Below are 23,547 nucleotides of genomic sequence, written 5' to 3'. Positions count from 1 at the left end.
GACAAATTTTACATTTTGCAGTGGTATTTTTGTGCTTACTTCATTATTTTAAATCAACTTTGATTGTCATAATATTAAAACCATTTTAATGTAATAGTTTCCCATATTTCACTCCCCCCCAAATGAAAAAAGAATTCAAATAATTAAATACATAATTCCATTAGCAATATTTCAAATTTACCATCGAAGCGCAAAGTGGTTGTCTCTATTGATTCAAGGTAATAATAAAAATACGAATAATTCTAAAAATATATTTCTGCTACTACTACTACTACCAGTAATAATAATAATAATAATAATAATAATAATAATAATAATAATAAGAATAATAAATAATAATAATAATAAGAAGAATATGAATTAAAAATATAATAATAATATAACAATAATAATACAAATTTTAAACCAAATAATAATTTAAAAATCTAAATAGTTTTGAAATATAATAATGAATCACACTTCAATGTATTTCCTAATTCTAAAATAATAATAATAATAATAATAATATGGCATTTTAAAAATACAACAATAATTTTAAAATATAAGAATAAGAATGAGAAGAATACACATTTTAATAAATATAATAAATATAATATAATATAATATAATATAATATAATATAATATAATATAATATAATACAATAATAATAATAATTATTATTATTATAGCCGAAAGGAAAAGAAAAAAATAGTTTTGTAATATAATAATTAATCATGCTTCATTTTTTGAATTAAATATAATAATAATAATAATAATAATAATAATAATAATAATTTAAAATATATATATATTTTTTCTAAATATAATCATCATACTCATCATAATATTCATCATCATAATAATAATGTACATTTTAAAAACGTGAATTTAAAAAAAATATATAATGGTTTAAAAATATAATAATAATAATAATAATTTAAAATATATATATATTTTTTCTAAATATAATCATCATACTCATCATAATATTCATCATCATAATAATAATGTACATTTTAAAAACGTGAATTAAAAAAAAATATAATGGTTTAAACATATAATAATAATAATAATAATAATAATAATAATAATAATAATAATAATAATACAAGTTTAGAAATATAATAATAAATCACGCTTTATTCTTCTCCGAGATCTGTCTTGTCTTTCATTAAAAAGGAAAAGGTCCTAATTACTTTCCTAAGCCGGCTGGAAAAGACAATCGACCACTTCTGTGAAGATGACCGCCGCAACTGGCTTCAATTTCAATTCCCCCTCAGCGCACACCCTGACACCCCCTGACACCCCCTGACACCCTCTTTCCCTGTTCTCCGTCGCCATTCTCATTAGTGTCGACACGGGCCGGAATGCTCAGCTGGACGTCGGTGAACCCGAGGAAAATGAGCCCGAGGTCTAGACGGGGAGAATAATTATCGGCCCTTTCAGAATCACTCCGGGAGAGCCTATCACCGGGGATGGATGAAGGGTGGGAGGGTTCAAGCGGGCCGATCCGTAAGGAACGGCACACTTCCACATAAGGCTGCCATGAAAATCACCAGTGATTATCAGGGATAATCAAGCATTCATTCACCTCCTGTTGACCAAGGCGGAGGCGTATTGTAATAAGGCTCGCACTTAACTGTTGGTCACTCCCATACACGTTGAAAGGGAGGATTTACTCGTCGTGGTGATGTGGTGGGAGGGGGTTCATGGGGGGGGGGGGGGACAGCGCTTGTTTTATGGCAACGGATGTGATGCTTTTTTCTTCCTCGCAGAGATTTAAAAGCGGAGGTGGCGTTGATGACCAGATTAAGCTAATGACATAAATATTTACGATTAAAATGCTGTTTGGAATGGGGGAATGAGGGCAGGCATTTCATAATAATAATACATTTCATTTATAAGCACCTTTCGAAACTCTCAAGGACAGCGTTCACTCAACCCGGAAGTAACTCAAATAGAAAGCTAGCTAGCTAGGTGAAACAGTAATAATAATAACAACAACAACAACAACAATAATAATAATAATAATAATCTAAAAATAGATTTCATTTATAAGCGCCTTTCAAAACTCTCAAGGACTCTTTACAGTCACAGGATAATTATTTTCTGTGGGTGAGCAGCGGCAGCCATAAGCGCCAGCGTTCACTCAACCCGGAAGTAACTGAAATGGATAGAAAACTAGCTAGCTAGCTGATACAGTAATGATAATAATATATTTCATTTCTAAGCGCCTTTCATAACTCTCAAGGACAGTTTACAGTCACAGGATAATTATTTCCTGTGGGTGAGCAGCGGCAGCCATAAGCGCCAGCGTTCACTCAACCCGGAAGTAACTGAAATGGATAGAAAGCTAGCTAGCTAGCTGATACAGTAATGATAATAATATATTTCATTTATAAGCGCCTTTCATAACTCTCAAGGACACTTTACAGTCACAGGATAATTATTTTCTGTGGGTGAGCAGCGGCAGCCATAAGCGCCAGCGTTCACTCAACCCGGAAGTAACTGAAATGGATAGAAAGCTAGCTAGCTAGCAAATACAGTAATGATAATAATATATTTCATTTATAAGCGCCTTTCAAAACTCTCAAGGACACTTTACAGTCACAGGATAATTATTTTCTGTGGGTGAGCAGCGGCAGCCATAAGCGCCAGCGTTCACTCAACCCGGAAGTAACTGAAATGGATAGAAAGCTAGCTAGCTAGCTGATACAGTAATGATAATAATATATTTCATTTATAAGCGCCTTTCAAAACTCTCAAGGACTCTTTACAGTCACAGGATAATTATTTTCTGTGGGTGAGCAGCGGCAGCCATAAGCGCTAGCGTTCACTCAACCCGGAAGTAACTGAAATGGATAGAAAGCTAGCTAGCTAGCTGATACAGTAATGATAATAATATATTTCATTTATAAGCGCCTTTCAAAACTCTCAAGGACACTTTACAGTCACAGGATAATTATTTTCTGTGGGTGAGCAGCGGCAGCCATAAGCGCCAGCGTTCACTCAACCCGGAAGTAACTGAAATGGATAGAAAGCTAGCTAGCTAGCTGATACAGTAATGATAATAATATATTTCATTTATAAGCGCCTTTCAAAACTCTCAAGGACACTTTCCAGTCACAGGATACTTTTTCTGCTTTGTGTTGACTATTATGGGAAACCCTTTGTTACAGCTGCACCTGTAGTAAAAGCGCTATATAAATTAGAATTTTATTATGTATTGTATTGTATTGTATGGTATATCCAAACCCTCACATTGAACAATGTTTTCGTTACCAAATTATATTAAAACGTCAAAAAAGGTGAACTTTTCTGTTTTTTTTTTTAAAGTCAATTCTTAACAACGAAAGAAGGGCTGATCTGGGTTAGAAGACATTATCTTCGCCCACTCTCTGTTGTGTCCATTCTGGCGTGATTGACAGAACTCGATCTGCAGCAGCAGGATTAAACCTATCAATCACATAAGGCTCGGAGACACACAAAAAAGGGTGGGGGGGGGGGGGGCGGTTGAAGAGACAAGGCAGAGGGGAGGTTGTGGGGGAGGGGTGAGGCGGGAAATCAAGGTAGTAAATTCAATTGAGAGCACACGGGGAAGATTGAGGTGAAGAAATATAGGAGGCCATTACTGGACGACTATAGGGGCTGTAAGGAAAGTGAGGCCTTGCAGCCACAGACGACTCCATAAATTCATATCAAATGACTGCAGGAGTCAAACATCAGTGAGGCTACAGTAAACCCGCCAGCCGCTTGCCTTTGTGATCCTTTAAAAGAAACCATTGTGCTCAGTCAAGGACGGACGACCCCCCCCTCGTTTTACAGTGGAAGAGTCCTCCAGATAACAAATCACCATTAAAAAAAATGGTCTGTGTAAGCTCTGAGTCGTACAGTAGTGGTCCATCGATGAAAAGGTTTCTTCAGCCGTCATCTGTACTTCTTCGAAGGTGTCTGATGTTTTTGCTTCTTATCCAAGAGGCTTCGTCAGCTTCTTGTTTGTTGTTGTTGACATTTGAGCTGATTGCTTCAAAGACGCAGTATTGCGACGAGCGTGTCTAAGTTAGAACGCATGACCAAATATGGTCAAAATATGGTCTTTTAGGACATGGGTTCTCCAGATATTTTTGTTGACGTTTTCAAAACAAACACCAAATTTCAGGCTACAGAACTTGAGATCTGGCATCTGAATTGGACAGAATCAACACTCACGTTTGATGGTCAACTCTCCGTAGTTGGACACGCCGACCCCTTTGTCCGAGTGGACGATGCATCGGTAGCGGCCCGAGTCACCCTTGGTGGTGTTCTCCACGTCAAAGGTGCCGATGAACCGACGGTTGTTCCAAGGTTTCGTGGCCTTCATCGGGGCCTCCCGTCCACCCATTCCCTGTTGGAATACATTTTTCACATTTTTATTTGGTTTCCTTGTCTCGCTCCCAATCGTGAATGATACATAAATCACAAATCAAGGCATGGATAGGCAGTACCCTCTCCCCAGCTGTCACCCCAAACAGCAGGCAGATGGGGATTGAAACAGGGGGGCCGGCTGGCATTTGTTCATTAAAAAACCTTTCTTCATCGCTTTCATCGGGCTGAGATTTGGCCAAATGTTTGTTTTGCAGCTTGGGTGCTAATGACGCCGCATTTGTGAAAATGATGGAGTACCTGGCACGGAACCTTTAAACCCACCGATCACAAGAGTGACGGCGCATGTTAGCGTCACAGGCCCAAAAAGGGCTGTGGCTGCCAGATGCACTACCTTTGTCGCTCGGATCAAGGTCGTCCGCAGGCTGCCGTGTGCCGGATATAGAAGGCACTCTCCACAGAGCCGGCGTCTATGTGGGTTAAGAGCATACGGCTGTGAGCTGACACCTGTAATCCCCTTGTCTGCCAGCCAGCAGGCTACATCCAGGATGCAATGAAGCAACGTGTGAATGTCACAGCTTGAACTTTCGACTTGTCACTCAGATATGGAGACAAAAAAATGAGGGGGGGGGGGGTCTTGGAGGTTTCCAGACCAAATTGGAGGTAAGGTTGGAATGAATTTGGGTAATGTGAGATTGAATCAAGACTTTCACTGAAGCAATGTGAGTAATGTGACAATTCGATACTCTGTAAAAACCAACACCAACAGAGCAAAGACGACAAGGTCACACCAAGTCTATGCGAGACCAAATAAAGACCAAAACAAAAGCAAATAATTGAGAAACGCCCAACACAAAATAAAATACAAAACACTACAACTAAGCCATTTGAGGGTAAACCAAGACCCAGACAGGCGGTTTCAGATACAAGGACCGGTTCAGTCCAAGAACAAGACAAATACAGTAAAGTCTTGTTATATCGATATCGGATATATCGATAGTCCCGGTTATATCGATACTATTTCTATGCACGCACAGAGAAAATTACATGCAAATAGGGTCGGATATATCGATAGTCCCGGTTATATCGATATTTTTTCGGACTCCCTTGAATATCGATATAACGAGACTTTACTGTACTAGAAAAACACCCTCACCCGCAGAGCCATCAGGATCGCTAGCGATCCCACCCACCCTTCCCACAGCCTCTTACGCCTCCTCGGGTAGGAGACTGCGAGGTCTCCGAGCCAAGACCAGCAGACTCAATGACAGTTTCTGCCACCAGGCAGTCAGGAGACTGAACTCCCTCCCAGCCCTGCCACCCCTGCCCCTTCCCACTGCCACACTCACCGAACTCTGACTACACGCTGTACCATCATCCCGAACTCTATTTTTTTTTTGTTCTTTTTTCTGCAAGACCTCACTTCATGTCAACCTTTTTTTTGTTTGTTTTTGCATCACTACACTACCGCACTTTACATAGGACACTACCTCACTTTACATTCAGAAATTACATGTATTGTCTGTTGTCAATCGTCTTGTCTTTTTTTAGCCACATTATAAGTGCCTTGCACGCTGGGTCCGAGACGACATTAATTTAATCTCACAGGGTGACGTGAGACAAAATCACAATGAAGTCTGTCTCAAGACTGAAGTAAAGGAAATGTAAGACCATTTCTAGTTTGAAACTGAGTCCAAACTAAGACCACGGCTTTGTTCTTAGGCACAAGTGAGACTAAAGGATCACCTAGCGCAGGTCAATGGAGAAAAAGCCTCACCTGAAGCCATAGCCGGAAATTGTCTCGTTTGCGTCCGTTCACGGTGCAGTGAAAAGATGCCGTCTGTCCCGCGTTGACCTCCACTCCCTTTATCGTCAGAAAATGTGGCGTGTTCACTGAAACAATGAAAAGAAGAGATGATTTAGAAAAGGCAGGTATGAGGTTAGCATTATGAGATATATATTCATATAGAACTGCTACCTTCTGGAAATCTGAGCCACGACTCGCTTTGTGAAGAAGAAAGGTGGCCACCTACAGTAAATCTCCAGAACGAGACTCAAGAGGCCGTTGTGCTGCTAATTGCATTGCCGCTTTACTTCCCCCGCACAGCGAGTTAATGATACCGCTCTTCCAAAAAGCATTTTCATATTGATCGCTAGCGATTAGGGCGATGGGTAGGTGTGTAAAACTCGGCTTTAAAGGACAACCGACACCATTTTTTTGTTTCCTAAATGACATCAGAAAAACATTTTATAGCATCTAAAATACCTAAAACACGCAAGCTGATGTTTTTAGTCAAATGCAAAACTACTTCAAAATGACTCCGGAAATGATGAGTTTCAGAAGGTCCCGCCCCCTTGTTCGTGACGTCACGCCAGGACGTCTTGCCTTGCTCTAGAATTAAAACAATGGCTTCAGATTCGGAGAATATGCTTTCTTGTTACTCATCCAGTTATGAATATGATTCAAATAGTTCTGAAGAGGAAAGCATAAATGTTTGGAAACGATTATAGAAGTCCTTCCGGATCAATTCAAGCCGTCAGGACTCCAATGTAGCGTCCCAGAAAATGCACAACATGGCGCCCAAGCTCCGTTGGAAATGGGCTGATTTGTCGATTGGGAATTTGTGTCAACTAGTATCAAATAGTAGTCTTGGTGCAACACACAACGATTCACCATTGCGTTATTTTGTGTTTTCCTTCTAATCTCGCCATCAACACAATGTTTTCAGATCAAACAAAGTACCCATTGTGTTTCGCTTTCTCGGTCAGGGGCGTTCCAGACGTGACCTCACGTACGTGACCTCACATCTGGAATCGTCACCAACTCAAAAACAAGACTTCCTGAATATTTAGCGCGAGTCTTACGAGGTAAAATATAGCTAGATGCGGTGGAATCTTTGTAAAATACGCTCAGTAGAAGTCATTTGAAGTGATTTTTTTACAAATTAAGGACACAACTTGTCCGGAGGCGTCGGTTGTCCTTTAAAAAAAAACGAAAACTTTTCAAGACATGCAATCCATAGCTCGACTTAGCGCACCCTCTGTCTCCGGTACCTCAGTACGTTATCAGCCATCAAATGGCATTTAATCATTGCAAACGTCTTTCAAAACACATCAAATAATCAACGTTTCAGCATCACACGCGCAGTTACTGATCTTAAAAAGTCTAAACTAATAACCTACTCGAGTTCATCCGTTGATTTGGACCCTGCTCTACCCTTTAGGCAACTAGCAGCAAGTATCACCCTCAAATTGTTAAATGCTAATGACTTGCTAACCATTTGAAAGTGGCCCAATTCCGACAACCGTTGTGTCAATACGATGGATTGCTACGACGATAGGTGTTGCATCTGAATGAATCCGAAGAGATCGATGACTCGTTTTGCAAACGTGATGAATGTTTAAGTGTATGTGTGAGGGGGAGGGGTTGTGTGTGAGAGTCGAGGTGGAATCAATGTTCCTCTTGGGGGCAATCACCTCTCTTACTGAAAGGTGAACTCACAAAAGCATTTATTTTCTAATTATTCAATCATTACGGATTTCTTAGATTATGCCACGACCCCTCCAAACCACCCACCATTAACCCTTTCATGCACTCTGTAACCTGATAACATGTCAACTGTCCATTGTGGTTACCTATCAGGGCGGTGGTTAGATTGACAGTAGATGTGACTGAAGTGATGTGAGTTTTGTTTAAATATAAATATAGAAATAAATATATAGTCACACTATTCAGAAAATACTTATGAGGATGTGCTAAAAATATATACAGTAAAGTCTCGTTATATCGATATTCAAGGGAGTCCGAAAAAATATCGATATAACCGGGACTATCGATATATCCGACCCTGTTTGCATGTAATTTTCTCCGTGCGTGCATAGAAATAGTATCGATATAACCGGGACTATCGATATATCCGATATCGATATAACGAGACTTTACTGTATACATATCTATATTTTTGGCTATCTGGTTGGCTAGCTATTAGCTAGCGAGATGGCGAGCTAATAGCTGTCGAACTGGCTGACTGTTAGCTGTCTATCTATTAGCTATTTACATTGTAATAGCTATCCATTAGCTAGCTGGTTAGCTGTAAACTGTCTAGCTGGTTGGCTATCTAGCTATTTATTCGCTATCCCATAGCTAGATGAAAAGGTTTCTTCAGCCGTCATCTGTACTTCTTCCAAAGAAGTACAGATGAGGGCTGAAGAAACCTTTTCATTGATGGACCACTGCCCGTACGACTGAGAGCTTACACAGACGTATCCAATAGCTAGCTCGCAAGCTAGCTCTATTTGAGTTTCTTCCGGGTTGAGTGAACGCTGGCGCATGTGGCTGCCTCTGTTCACCCACAGAAAAAAATAGCTTGTGACTGTAAAGTGACGTTGAGAGTTTTGAAAGGCGCTTATAAATGAAATGTATTATTATTATGATTATTATTATTATTATTTTATTATTATTATTATTATTATTATTATAAATATTATTATTATTATTATTAGAAAAGTGGTAGTGGAAACTTTTACGATGAAAGCAACAGAATCAGAATTTTTCAGAGATTCAGTTACATTTCATATCAAGGTCGCTCTATCGAGATTGACCTATTTTTTGCTTGCACTCATCAAAAATGTTCCACATAAAAAAAAAAAAAAATGTGTGTTCCCGCGGAATATCCGATGTGCTGATCATAATGAGCTCCGTTTGGAATGCAGAAAACTGTTTTTTTTTGTTGTAAGAACGCTTTGTTGAATTCAAGGCTAGGATTCAGTGAAACAGCAGCACTAATTTCTCAACATATCCACCTGAGCTGATTTACAAGAATACTAACACACCCGCAGAACTGTTTTTGATTCAAAGCACAGCGACACGAATACCAAACAGGGGTTTGTACTTGGCGTACAATCCCCTGAACTTTAATTTCCTGAAACTAACCACCCAAACACAGCACCCAAGCCATCTCTTGGCCCTTAAACCGAAATCGAGCCCTCCACCGTGTTACCCTCATAATAACTAACTACAAGCCTTTAATCAGCCCATTTTCAACAGAGCTTGGGCGCCATCTTGTGCATTTTCTGGGACGCTACATTGGAGTCCTGATGGCTCGAATTGATACGAAAGGACTTCTTTAATCGATTGCAAACATTTATGCTTTCCTCTTCAGAACTATTTGAATCATATTCATAACTGGATGAGTAACAAGAAAGCATCTTCTCTGAATCTGAAGCCATTGTTTTGATTCGACAGCAAGGCAAAGACGTCCTGGAGTGACGTCACAAACAAGGGGGCGGGACCTTCTGAAACTCACCATTTCCGGGGTCATATTGAAGTAGTTTTGGGACACTTTAAGTCATTTTTATTGGTGTTTTGCATTTGACTAAAAACATCAGCCTGTGTGTTTTGGGTATTTTAGATGCTATAAAACAGTTTCCTAATGTCAGTTAGGAAACAAAATAAAATGGTGTCGGTTGTCCTTTAAGTTTCCCATCTGGACTAACAAGATCCTGACAAGGCCTTCTAGTCCCAGAAGCAGTAGTCCAAAATCTGGAGATTGAAAGTCCAAATACGCTCCCAGTTGCAGTATACATCCGGTAATACTGAGAGGAATTTGAATGCCTTTGAGATGAGCCGCTTTGCCGAAGATCCTTCAGGGATGAAAGAATGACGATACTATTTGTTTTTCGTTCAACTTTCTTTCCGCAATCTCTCACTACGGCATCCCAGAGAAAACCGTACGGTGGTAAATCTTAAGGGAGCTACAAGGAGACCGTTTTTTTTTTCCTTTTGTTTGAAGAATAGGCCTTGAAGAAAACAACAGTGTCGATTTGGAAGAGTGTCATGCAAGGGACAATGACTTTATGATGATGTTTTATGACCGAGAAGAAGAAGAAGAAAAAAGGGGTGCGGACTCACTGCACTGATGACCTTGGACCACGACGTCTTTGACGGCTAGCATGCCGAGTTGCCCGGAGGTTACGGCTTCGAATACGATCTGAGGAGCAGAGAGAAGACTCAAACGGCAGGCAATCAAAATCAATATGCGCTACTGACTGAGTGCATAGGAAAGGGAGTCAATTGCAGTCTTTTTGTCATGTGCATTGTGACACGCAAGACGATCGCTTGTCTTTATTTCCTGAATTGTGATTGTTAGCTTTCAAATACGGTTTCCATCGGGGTCACCTGTCAAGCAAGCAAGGTTACCTTCCATCTGGTTAGTTAATTGGATTTGCCTTAAAGGACAAGCGACGCCTCCGGACGAGTTGTGTTCATAATTTGTAAAATCACTTGAAATGACTTCTACTGAGCGTATTTTACAAAGATTCCACGGCATATAGCTATATTTTACATTTTAAGACTCGCGCTGAATATTCAGGAATTCTTGTTTGAGTTGGTGACGATTCCTGACGTGACGTCACTAAAGGAACACCCCTGACCGAAGAAAAGACACATTGTAGCAGTCCTTCCATCACGTCAATGTATTTTGCTGTACTTGTTTGGTCTGAAAACCTCGTGTTGCACCAAAAGGCCGCCAGAAGAGGGCGACCAAGCTCCATGGAAGGAATTTATCAGCCTGTGGAAACGGGCTGATTAATTCATCAAAGGAGCTTGGACGCCATTTTCTGACTCTTTTTAGGTGATACATTTCCCCCCAAAGTTGCCTCAAAATGGCACGGAATAAATTATTTAATAAATTGCAAACATGTATGCTTTCCTCTTCAGAACTATTTGAATCATATTCATAACTGGATGAGTAACAAGAAAGCATCTTCTCCGAATCTGAACTCCGTGAGCCCATTGTTTTGATTCTCGAGCAAGGCAAGACGTTATGGCGTGACATCACGAACAAGGGGGCGGGACTTTCTGAAAATCCCCAATTCACAGCTCAATTTGTTGCAGTTTTAGCATACTTTAAGTCATTTTTATTGGTGTTTTGCATTTGACTAAAAATTTCAGCCTACGTGTTGTGGGTATTTTAGATGCTACAAAACATTTTTCTGATGTCAGTTAGGAAACAAAAAAATAGTCAGGTTTGTACAGTAAAGTCTCGTTATATCGATATTCAAGGGAGCCGAAAAAATATCGATATAACCGGGACTATCGATATATCCGACCCTGTTTGCATGTAATTTTCTCCGTGTGTGCATAGAAATAGTATCGATATAACCGGGACTATCGATATATCCGATATCGATATAACGAGACTTTACTGTATTTATGATTTAGATCCCTGATTTTATTGTATTTTTTTTTTGTTTGTTTGAGGGTTAAGGGCTCTGTATTCGTGGCTAAAGCCTAGTAGCGGTTAACAGACCTACTGTCGAATTTGGTGTAGACTTTCAAATCATTGGGCTTTTATAGATAAGGTAAAAAGTAAAGGTTTAGGACTAGGAGTATAAAGTTACAGCTAAGGTTAAAGTTTTCAATTTAACCATCATCTAAATTTCACAGCCGAACATCAATAAAGACTGATGGCGTCTCTCTAGCGACACATTTGCGCAGCTGCTAGGTCAAATGTTGCTCGACTATAAGGATCGCTATCTCAGTGACCGAACTTCAGACCGCATTGGCAAATTACGGGTAAACTACAAATGGTCCGCAGGCCCTGCTGAAGGCGTGTCTCTCCAGAATGTCAGAGTTATTTACTTACTGGGCTACACTTGCGGTAAAAATGGAAACAGATTGTCCGCGCCTTGCCAATTTCAGGGTGGGGCGCTTTGACTACTTGACACTCCCCTGCTACTACACATGTCCTGCATTCCTTGAGTCCAAACGTTTTTACGAACCGGGGTATGTTCTTGCATTGCGACGAGGCACTCAAACGCGACTGAGACGTTCATTAAGCATCCCAAATTCCTTTTGTAGCCTCCAAATGCGACAACGAAGACGTGTACAGCTGTCACGGACGAGGGAGGGCCCGGATGCCTTCAGATAAGGCGGCCTAATTATTAATTCCGCGTCAAATGTGAAAGCGAATATGCCAATGATGGCCTCATTACAGGCTAATTTCAAGGAAATTAAAAGGCCGAGCACTTTGCGCGTTGCCATCAGACAAATGAACTGGACCTCGTCGTCTAATTGAAATCCTTTTGTTTGCGGAACAGACATCAGTCATCCCGTCTTAATAGTCGCCATATAATTGATTCCGCCGTCGACATTAGCGCCTAGTATAATTGGGCCTGACCTGGTATTCGCGAGGGGGTGCTGGGGTGGGGGGTTGCGAGCCGCAAACGACGTCGCCTCCAAAAAGTTCACTTGCCTCATTTGTCAAAGGCACGGACGACTCGCCAAACCCCCCGAGGGACCTTGCTAAGTAGTATATTACATTGGCATTGATTAGTTCTGCCATTGACCCGACTGTATTGAAATCAAGACGGATCAGTGGACGACAATGTAGCGTTAGCATTGGTAGCGCAATAGCGTTTGTTGCTGTTTACAAATGTTGACATTTTGTTCATTTTAGTTCTCAGAAATATTTCCTGACGGTGTCCAATTAAGTTATTTGTTCCTTTTTTTTCTCTAGTTATTGGCTCCTGATTTGGGCTTTTATTGTGAAAGTAACATCCTCCTCCACAGCTCAGAGTTACTTCCTGCACGTGGGGAACGTTCAGGGGGAAACGTTCTTGTAGCTAGCTTTCTATCTACAGTGAGACCTCAACTTACACACACCTTATCTTGCAAACTTTTCGTCTTACAAACGTCAAATTTATGAAAATTAAACCTTATAATAAGCACTATTTTCATAATACACACCCACCACGGCTGGCGGAGTGATCTTCGGCGGAAGCACATGACCGAACAGCACCAGAGGTTAAGTTAGCAACAGTCCTTATGGAAGGTGACTCTGCTTCCATAAGCCATCAACGACCATCAAAAAGGTCAATAAAACTTTATTTTACAGCACAGTTTATTTCTTTAATTACAGTCCTCATGTAATGCGCCTCTTTTTCCAAAAAGCAATTCCCTTTGACCTTCGACCTCCAACACCATTCCATCAAGCCATAAATGACCATCACAAATGTAAATAAAGTGACTTTATGATACAATGCAGTGTATTTCTTTCATTACAATACAATAGCACATTTATTATACATAGAATAAGGTATGTTGTGTGTAGTTTTAAGGCTTATTTAGTTGAAAAGTATATTTTATGGAAACCCGGGAACGGATTATTCCCATTTTAATGGTTTCCTATGTTAATTTTTTTTTTTGAGATACACACTTTTCACCTTACACACTCTGTCTGGGAACCAATTAAGTTCGTAAGTTGAGGTCTCACTGTATTTGAGTTACTTTCCGGGTTGAGTGATTATTAGCTAACTCTTAGCTAGCTAGCTTTTTATCCATTTGAGTTACTTCCGGGTTGAGTGATTATTAGCTAACTCTTAGCTAGCTAGCTTTCTATCTATTTGAGTTACTTCCGGGTTGAGTGATTATTAGCTAACTCTTAGCTAGCTAGCTTTCTATCTATTTGAGTTACTTCCGGGGTGAGTGATTATTAGCTAACTCTTAGCTAACTAGCTAGCTTTCTATCTATTTGAGTTACTTCCGGGTTGAGTGAACGCTGGCGCGTGTGGCTGCCACTGCTCACCCACAGAAAAACTGATCCTGTGACTGTAACGTGACCTTGAGAGTTTTGAAAGGTGCTTAGAAATGAAATGTATTATTGTTATTATTATTATTATTATTATTATTATTATTATTATAAGCACGTGCCCTCCCTCCCCCCCACTCGCAACAAATGACGGTTCAACAGACGAGTGAAAAAAAAAAGATGATTGACAATTAAAAGTTTTTGGCATGACCCAGCGAATAAGTAGTTACCTAGGGCGTGATATCCTAAAAAAAAGTGCTGGTAATTAAAAAATAATTACGAATCAGGTAGCTTCCCTTTGACAATTGTGTAGGTTACCAGGCAATTAAAGATCCCCATAATTAGTGTCATGTTGTTAATTAGAGACACTTTCAAGTTTCGGGGCTGCGGGTTGGAGGTAGATCATTCCCCTCGTCGCTCCGCCACGCAGCGTTTTACAGCAAACGTGCTTCATTTTCGATTCATCGTTTGGTCTACAAATAGTTGGAAAATGAGGTCGAACAATTACTGTGATGGGATTGTTCCTTGCCGCCATTTCGTCATGATAATTGCTACCTTTCACATGACAAATGTTCATCTATTTCTTTTTTTTTTCCTGTATCGGAACATATTCTTGGGTTTCTAAAGCCACGGCGAAGAAGAAGTTCAAAGTCGTTTGCTATGACAGATTTACCATGGATCATGGCCGCGGATCATAGTTACGGCAATCCTTCAAAATAAGATACACTGAAAATATAAAGTCAATGAAAAATATAATCATAGTGTTATGTTATGCAGACTGGGCCTCCGAGCTGAAAGCCTTCTATCACAATCCAAATCTTAATAATATCCAAAAAAAAACGTTAGATAACCACAAGTACAGTGATACCTTGGCTTACGAACTTAATTGGTTGCCAGACAGAGTGTGTAATGCAAAAAAGTGTGTATCCTAAAAAATAATTTCCCATAGGAAACCATTAAAATGAGAATAATCCGTTCCCAGGTCCCCATAAAACATAATTTTCTCCGTTCTAATTTTCTAAGCCTTAAAATTACACAAAATATACCTTATTTTATGTATCATAAATGTGCTGTTGTATTATAATTAAGGAAATAAACTGAATAATAAAGTTGTTTTATTTACCTTTGTGATGGTCGTTGATGGCTTGATGTAATGGAGTGACCGGTTTCATTAGCATTAAACACTTGATGAGGAACGTAACCTTCTTCTTTCACCATCTTGAAGAATGATCCCTCGTAGGCGCTTTCTCTGTGATAATTTTATCTAGTTCCTCATCAATTATGTTCTGTTTAGCTGGGTTGATAGATTTTTGCATCAAATGTACAGATGGCTTGTGTGTGGAGCCTGATTGATGGGATATTTTAACCTTGCAGTCTACACTCTGCCTTTGAACTATCAAAGTTGAAACTCTCGCACAGTCGTCTGCCAGTCTCTTTAATGTTTAAACGACCCCCCTCACTGCTGCATTCTTGACCAATCACGTGGCTTTAACCGAAGACTGGGGGCGGGGAATAGAGGACAAAAACAGTCGGCTGCCATTTTGTTGTTAGAAGAACGGGCTCGTTTGCGAACGACACATCACGCATTGAGGCAGCTTTGCGTGTATCCTGAAAAAAGTTCATATGCCGAGGTAAAATTTTCAGAAATGTAACGATGAAAAGGTTTCTTCAGCCGTCATCTGTACTTCTTTGAAGGTGTCGGACGTTTCGCTTCTTATCCACAATGCTTCGTCAGCAAACGAAAGTCTTACTGGTAGTTTCGGCCCTATATATATATCGCTACTGTCCAGACGTGGCAGTGTCGGACTCTGCTATGATTGGTCCCCCAATAGGGATATATATAGGGCCGAAACTACCAGTAAGACATTAGTTTGCTGCCGAAGCATCTTAGATAAGAAGCGAAACGTCCGACACCTTCAAAGAAGTACAGAAGACGGCTGAAAAAACCTTTTCATCGATGGACCACTCCTGTACGACTGAGCGCTTACACAGATGTGTCATAAATGTAACGTTCGTAAACCGAAAAGTTCGTAAGCCAAAGGGGTTCGTAAACCGAGGTATCACTGTACATTGTAAGTCAAGGTACAACTGTACATGCAGCTTGCTCTTATCTCAAGCTTCATTTCACCATACTGCCATGGCATGAATTCGCCTTCGGAGGACTGAAGCTGCTGTAAACGGTCAAAAGCTCTCAACTGTTGCGTTTCGCTCTCTGGTGTCCATGCACCTCTCGTTAAGTGCCTCTCTTCTATCTTATGTTCACCAGCGAGAAACTCAGCAGTGGACCCTTGTTAAGTGAAAATATCAGACTGCCTTTGGTCCTCCACTGCCCACCCACCACCACCACCACCATCATGACGGAGCACCGTCTGGAGGTTCAGGGGTCTCCCTGCATCAATTAACATTTGGTGGGCTCTGGGAACAAACCAGGCGAAAGACTAATAGGGAGGCGAGTGTGAAATCACCCTGGCCGGACCGCCGGTGATGCGCACCGGTAAGTGAAAATGAGGTTCAGAAATAGGGCCGAGATGGAAGAGGAACCCGGTGAACAGATTACCATGGATACAGAGATCGCCTCAGGAATCAATATGAGCTGTTTTTCAATGGGACGCTATTGTTTGGGTCTCCTCAAAAGAAGCGCCGTGTGTGTCGCTCGGTCTTGTTAAAAGGCTTTAATGACTTTGGCATCGTCACAAAAGCCCTTTGCAATGGACTCCCTTTTTTTTCTCCCTCTTTTTAATCAGATACTCATGTACCCTCACCTGGTAGTAGTTAGGCCAGTAGGTGCTAACCGCTAGCTCCACCTGACCCCACGCACGAGACGCTGGGGCAGACACATTCCACACGGGCGTCCCCATGGGGCTGTTGTTCTCTTTGATGTAAACGTTAAGGTAACCCGGGCGGCTGTTTTCCCGACCGCCGATGTAGTAGTGGAAGATGACGCAGTGGGTGTCGTTCTCTCGGAGCTGCGGGGTTAGCAATAAAGCCTTCTGGCCAGAAAAGCGTCCGGAGGTGTTGACCATCATGAAGGATGCACCTGTAATGTGGATAACAAGGAGGACTTTGATCAGTCGTGGACAATCAATTTTGGTAAAAAAAAAAAAAATCAAACACCCCCTTGGCTAAGATAACCTTGCCAGAATTCCAAAGTAGTTTTGGTAGGATTTTAAAGGACAACCGACGTCCCTGAACAAGTTGTGTCCATAATTTGTAAAATCACTTCAAATGACTTCTACTGAGCGTATTTTAATAAGATTCCACCGCATATAGCTATATTTTACGTTTTAAGACTCATGCTGAATATTCAGGAAGTCTTGTTTTTGAGTTGGTGACGAGTCCGTACGTGACGTCACGAAAGGACCACCCACTGACCGTGAAAAGGACGCATTGTCGCATTGTCCTTCCATCACGTCAATGTACAGTAAAGTCTCGTTATATCGATATTGGATATATCGATAGTCCCGGTTGTATCGATACTATTTCTATGCACGCACGGAGAAAATTACATGCAAACAGGGTCGGATATATCGATAGTCCCGGTTATATCGATATTTTTTCGGACTCCCTTGAATATCGATATAACGAGACTTTACTGTATTTTGCTGTAGTTGTTTGGTCTGGGGACCTCGTGTTGCACCCAAAAGCTGCCAGAGGGCGTCCAAGCGCCATTTAAGAATTTATCAGCCTGTGGAAACGGAGGTGGCCACAGGAGGTCGCCATTTTGTGCCTCTTTTTTTGGGTGAGAGATTTCCCACCAATGTTGCCTCAAAATGGCCCAAATAAATTCTTTAATCGATTGCAAACATGTATGCTTTCCTCTTCAGAACTATTTGAATCATATTCATAACTGGATGAGTAACAAGAAAGCATCTTCTCCGAATCTGAAGCCATTGTTTTGATTCACAAGCAATGCAAGTCGTCTTGGCGTGACGTCACGAAATGGGGGCGGGACTTTCTGAAAATGCCCAATTCGCAGCTCAATTTTTTGCAGATTTGGACACTTTAAGTCCTTTTTATTGGTGTTTTGCATTTGAATAAAAATATCATACTGCATTTTTTGGGTATTTTAGATGCTATAAAACGCTGGTGTCATTTAAAAAACAAAAAAAGTGACGTCGGTTGTCCTTTAAGACTTTTTCTTGTGGGTCTTTACACGATAACTGCTGTGATTTCCTGTATATAATATCTGTCCATGTAAATTAAGTGTTTTTCAAAATAAAACAACATTTGTCATGTGAGTTTAGGCGCGACATGATAGATACATCTAAAATAAATAAATAAATACAAATATCAGCCTGCGTGTTTTGGGTATTTTAGATGCTATAAAATGTTTTTCCGATGTCAGTTAGGAAACAAAAAAAATGGTGTCGGTTGTCCTTAAAAGCTTTCCTTTTAACTCCCTTCGACAGCCTCCTCTCACTCCAGCTTCCCGGCGTAAACATCCCGGAAGCCCCTCCACCCCACCCGCAACCTCGCCGGCTCGTTATCTCAAGTCGGAGACAGATGGAATCGTGGAGCGTTACCGACGCGGCAACAACAAGACGAGCGGGGCGTGCTCGACTCATTGACTGAACAAATAGGCTATTGTGAGAGAGCGCCGGGCCGAGGCCGCCGATGCATTTGCTGTGATTTTAACCGCCGCTTTTAGCGCCGGCGTATACTTTCGAGTCAACAAAGATTCGGAGCGTTCGGCTCCGACTCACACGGTGGCGGAGTAAAAAAAAAAAAAGGGACAATGGCTAAAAAAATAATAATAAATCATGAATCTTGTCACTTTGGCTGCATCATACTTGTAGTTTTTATTGGCACCACGCGAGAAGCATTAGTTTAACTTTTAGTGAGTCCATCCGGCATTGTAGCTAGCCATCTATTTGCTGTCTATTAGCAATCTAACGAACTAGCTGGCTACCTAGCTAGCTATCTATTTGCTTTCTATTAGCAATCTAACTAACTAGCTGGCTATCTAGCTATCTATTTGCTTTCTATTAGCTATCTAACTAACTAGCTGGCTATCTAGCTAGCTATTTGCTTTGTATTAGCTATCTAACTGGCTATATATTTGCTGTCTATTAGCTATCTAACTATCTAGCTGGCTATCTAGCTAGCTACGTGTTTGCTGTGTATTAGCTATCAAACTAACTAGTTGGCTAGCTAGCTATCTATTTGCTGTGTATTAGCTATCTAACTAACTAGCTGGCTATCTATTTTCTGTCTATTAGCAATCTAACGAACTAGCTGGCTACCTAGCTAGCTATCTATTTGCTTTCTATTAGCAATCTAACTAACTAGCTGGCTATCTAGCTATCTATTTGCTTTGTATTAGCTATCTAACTGGCTATCTATTTGCTGTCTATTAGCTATCTAACTATCTAGCTGGCTATCTAGCTAGCTATGTGTTTGGTGTGTATTAGCTATCGAACTAACTAGTTGGCAAGCTAGCTATCTATTTGCTGTGTATTAGCTATCTAACTAACTAGCTGGCTATCTATTGTCTGTCTATTAGCGATCTAACTATCTGGCTGGCTATCTAGCTAGCTATCTATTTGCTGTGTATTAGATATCTAACGAACTAGCTGGCTAGCTAGCTATCTATTTGCTGTCTATTAGCTATCTAACTAATCAGCTGGCTATCTAGATATATATTTGCTATCTAACTAACCAGCTGGCTATCTAGCTAACTATTTGCATTCTATTAGCTATATAACTAACTAGCTGGCTATCTAGCTATCTATCCATTTGCTGTCTATTAGCAATCTAACTAACTATCTGGCTAGCTAGCTATTTGCTGTCTATTAGCTATATAACTAAATAGCTGGCTATCTAGCGAGCTATCTATGTGCTGTCTATTAGCAATCTAACTAAATAGCTGGCTATCTAGCTAGCTATCTATTTGCTGTCTATTTGCCATCTCATTAACTAGCTGGCTATCTATCTATTAGCTATCTAACTAACTAGCTATCTAGCTAGCTATCTATTTGCTGTCTATTAGCAATCTAACTAACTAGCTATCTATTTGCTGTTTATTAGCTATCTGACTAATTAGCTTGTTATTTAGCTAGCTATCTAGATAGCTAGCTACTAATTAGCTACCCAGCTTCCGGGTTGAGTGAACGCTGGCACGAGTGGCTGCTGCTGCTCACCCACACAAAAAAAAAACTTCTCCTGTGACTGTAAAGTGACCTTGAGAGTTTTGAAAAGCACTTACAAATGAAATGTATTATTATTATTATTATTATTTTCATATCCAACCCAAGCAATAAAACTAAATGAGGGGCCACGTATTGATTTCTCATCACATCCTACTGCTCTCCAGCTAAAAGGAAAACAGTCCCCACGAATATCTTTCATCTTTAGGCCGGCCTGTTTTTGTTTTCTTCTTTACGGTAATAGTCGGAGAAGCCAATTAATCAAGAGATAAGAGCATTTTCTCATTAAGGTTCCTCGGGATGTCTCTTGGAGACTTCAGAACAAGCCTGTATTTTTCTGGAATTGGAACAGCTGAGATGAGATCATATTTTAGTCGCTGCATTGACTGTATGTGTACAGTTGAAGTCACAAATAGCCTTCAGTTTCAAAATGAAAGCCAAATATTAGGTCAGGTCGTACACCACTAAAAGGTTTTTGAGCAATTTCTAGCATGAGTTGACCCAAATGAGTCAAGAGATCTTGAGACATGGACGGATCCATCCGCCGAAGATCAGAACGGGGTCAAAAAAGGTCACCACATTTGATTGATTAGGTCAGGTGTGTCAAAGTCATTTTTTTTGCCACGGGCCACATTGTAGTGATAATAATAATAATAATCCATTTTATTTCTAAGCGCCTTTCAAAACGCTCAAGGTCAGTCCAATCAACCCCGAATAACTCAAATAGATATAAAGTTAGTTAGCTCGCCCATAGATAACTAATAGCTAGCTAGCTAGCTAGATTATAGATAGTTTATAGATACCAATTATATAGCTAGCTAGCTAGATAGCCAGCTAGCTAGCTAATAGATAGCAAATTGATAGCTCGCCTTAAACATACTTATAGAAGCCTTAAACATATATCTCATACAAAATAAAGCACTGAATCAACTTACAAACTCGTTCATAAATTGGGGAGCGTCTGCATTGTGGTTTACATACGACAATTTAAAAATTTGGTTCGGACTTGATCAAGCAAGCATCATGTAATTTCACAAGTTTGGTTTTCTTTCATGGGACGAATAAAATGATGTGGTGGGCCAGATTTGGCCCCCGGGCCTTGACTTGGAAACCGGTGGATCGGGTGCCCGTAAGCAAGGCAGCTAACGTGATAGGGGTTTCACACCATTTGTCCCATCGCTTCTTCGTGGCCAGTTTCAGTTTTTTCTTTTCCTCATACAGTAAAGTCTCGTTATATCGATATTCAAGGGAGTCCGAAAAAATATCGATATAACCGGGACTATCGATATATCCCACCCTGTTTGCATGTAATTTTCTCCGTGCGTGCATAGAAATAGTATCGATATAACCGGGACTATCGATATATCCGATATTGATATAACGAGACTTTACTGTATTTGATGTATTTTGGTTGTAGATCCTCAGAAACGCAATTGTAGAAATGTAAAAGTTGAGGTGCCCTTGAGCATGGCTTCAGATTTGCTCCAGGCTGCATAATACTTGATTGAGTTGTTCTGTTTTGAGTGTTCCGTTGCCTTGGTAATGGCCCAACAGCACAGAGCATACATTCTTGAGTAACAAGAGTTTGGGTGGGTAGCCTTTGCAAACTGGTGGCTGGTTGAATGCCCGGAAGAACAAAACATTTCGGATCTACTATCATAAAAAATTTGAGAGATGAGGTGCCCTCCAGCAAATTTCTACTTTTCCTGGAGGCAACCAACCAATCATTTCCGTGACTTCTCTTTAACTGGCATCTTCAAGCCCGACATTTTTTTTTTGGTTCATTCCCCAGAAGAAGAGCTTAGGAGGCCCCTAGGACCAAAATTATCGTCATTTGAAAGATGAGGTGACCTTTCGTGAGATAAACTCTTTCCTGGGGGCACCACGTCTCTTGCATGGTGCCTCCTTGGAAGTTGGTTTGTTAAAGTTGAGGAGCCACTGAAGACCATAGCGATGGGAATTTGACTGACTTTTCACTGATGAGGTGCCCCCTTCCCCGTTTTTGTTGAGAGCCGTGGGGTTGGTGCCTCATGTCGCTAGATCTCCCTGGAGTTCCGAATGTAAAATGTAATCACCTTCAAAACTATTAAAGATAATTATTCCTTCTCTTCAGCGGATGCTCCATTTTAATGGGAATAAATAAATGGTGCTACTGAAGAATGTATGCTCTGCGCTGTTGGGCCATTTCCAGGGCAACGGAAACAACTGCATGGAAGTTGGAGTTCCAGAGATGATCCAGATCCAGATCATTTTTTTTGTTATGTCCTTTTTTATGATGGGGTGTTTGATGAGTTATATCTAAATATAAAATTATATAATAATACAGTAAAGTCTCGTTATATCGATATTCAAGGGAGTCTGAAAAAAATATCGATATAACCGGGACTATCAATATATCCGACCCTGTTTGCATGTAATTTTCTCCGTGCGTGCATAGAAATAGTATCGATATAACCGGGACTATCGATATATCCGATATCGATATAACGAGACTTTACTGTAATAATAATAATAATAATAATAATAATACATTTCATTTATAAGCGCCTTTCAAAACTCAAGGTCACTTTACAGTCACGGGAGCAGTTTTTATGTGGGTGAGCAGCGGCAGCCACACGCGCTAGCGTTTGCTCAACCCGGAAGTAAATCAAATAGATAGAAAGCCAGCTAGCTAGGTGATAGATAGCTAATAGATGTCGTGTGACCTTCGGGAGACCTATCACAAACGTCATTAACATGGACTGCATGTTAAAATTAAGTAGTGTATAATAATAATAACAACAACAACAATAACAATAACAATAATAATAATAATAATAATAATAATAATAAACTTTATTTCTAAGCTTCTTTCAAAACTCTCAAGGACACTTTACAGTCACGGGATAAGATTTTATTTTTTTTTTCTGCAGGTGAGCAGCGGCAGCCATTCGCGCCAGTGTTCACTCAACCCAGAAGTGAAACAAACACACAGCACTAATAAGAGTGTATATATAGACGGACAATACAATACATTCTAATTTATATAGTGCTTTCACGAGTGGCTATTCAAACAATAGTCAAAACAAAGCAAAATAATAAACACAACAGGACCCTAAACCTAACCTCACCCCCTAAACCCTAACTATTGTGAATGAGGGTATTATTGCCGAGAAAGCACAGCAATTTCACTCGGATATTATCAAGAGGCAATTACATCAACAACCATCACAAAGGTAAATAAAATTACTTTATTATACAGTACAGTTTATTTCTTTAATTACAATACAATAGCACATTTATTATACATAAAATAAGGTATATTTTATATAGTTTTGAGGTTTATTTTGTCCAAAATTATGTTTAATGGGGACCTGCAAACGGATTATTCTCATTTTTAATGGTTTCTTATGGGAAATAAATGTTTGGAAGACACACCTTTCGCCTCACACACACACTTTCTGGGAACCAATTAAGTTCCTAAGCTTA

At 40.2% G+C, this 23,547-nt stretch overlaps 1 protein-coding gene across 9 annotated transcripts in view; it reads right to left on the bottom strand.

The window, feature by feature from the left end:
* Positions 1-23,547, bottom strand: part of LOC148891161 (receptor-type tyrosine-protein phosphatase mu) — a 188,281-nt gene that overhangs the window by 117,217 nt on the left and 47,517 nt on the right. For all 9 annotated transcript variants that reach the window (XR_016116511.1, XM_089008956.1, XM_089008958.1 and 6 more), the window contains exons 3-6: positions 16,696-16,970; positions 10,255-10,333; positions 6,121-6,236; positions 4,191-4,365 (exon numbers count right to left, since the gene is read on the bottom strand). Coding sequence is in view for 8 of the 9 variants with exons in the window: in XM_089008956.1 (XP_088865082.1) it covers positions 4,191-4,365; positions 6,121-6,236; positions 10,255-10,333; positions 16,696-16,970 (645 nt within the window). In the remaining variant the exon portion in view is untranslated. The remainder of the gene's footprint in view (positions 1-4,190; positions 4,366-6,120; positions 6,237-10,254; positions 10,334-16,695; positions 16,971-23,547) is intronic.

The sequence above is a fragment of the Hippocampus bargibanti genome, linkage group LG11 (assembly GCF_051943395.1).
Source record: "Hippocampus bargibanti isolate YZ-2025 linkage group LG11, ASM5194339v1, whole genome shotgun sequence".
Classification (NCBI taxonomy): Eukaryota; Metazoa; Chordata; class Actinopteri; order Syngnathiformes; family Syngnathidae; genus Hippocampus; species Hippocampus bargibanti.
This window is presented reverse-complemented; position numbering and strand designations above follow the sequence as displayed.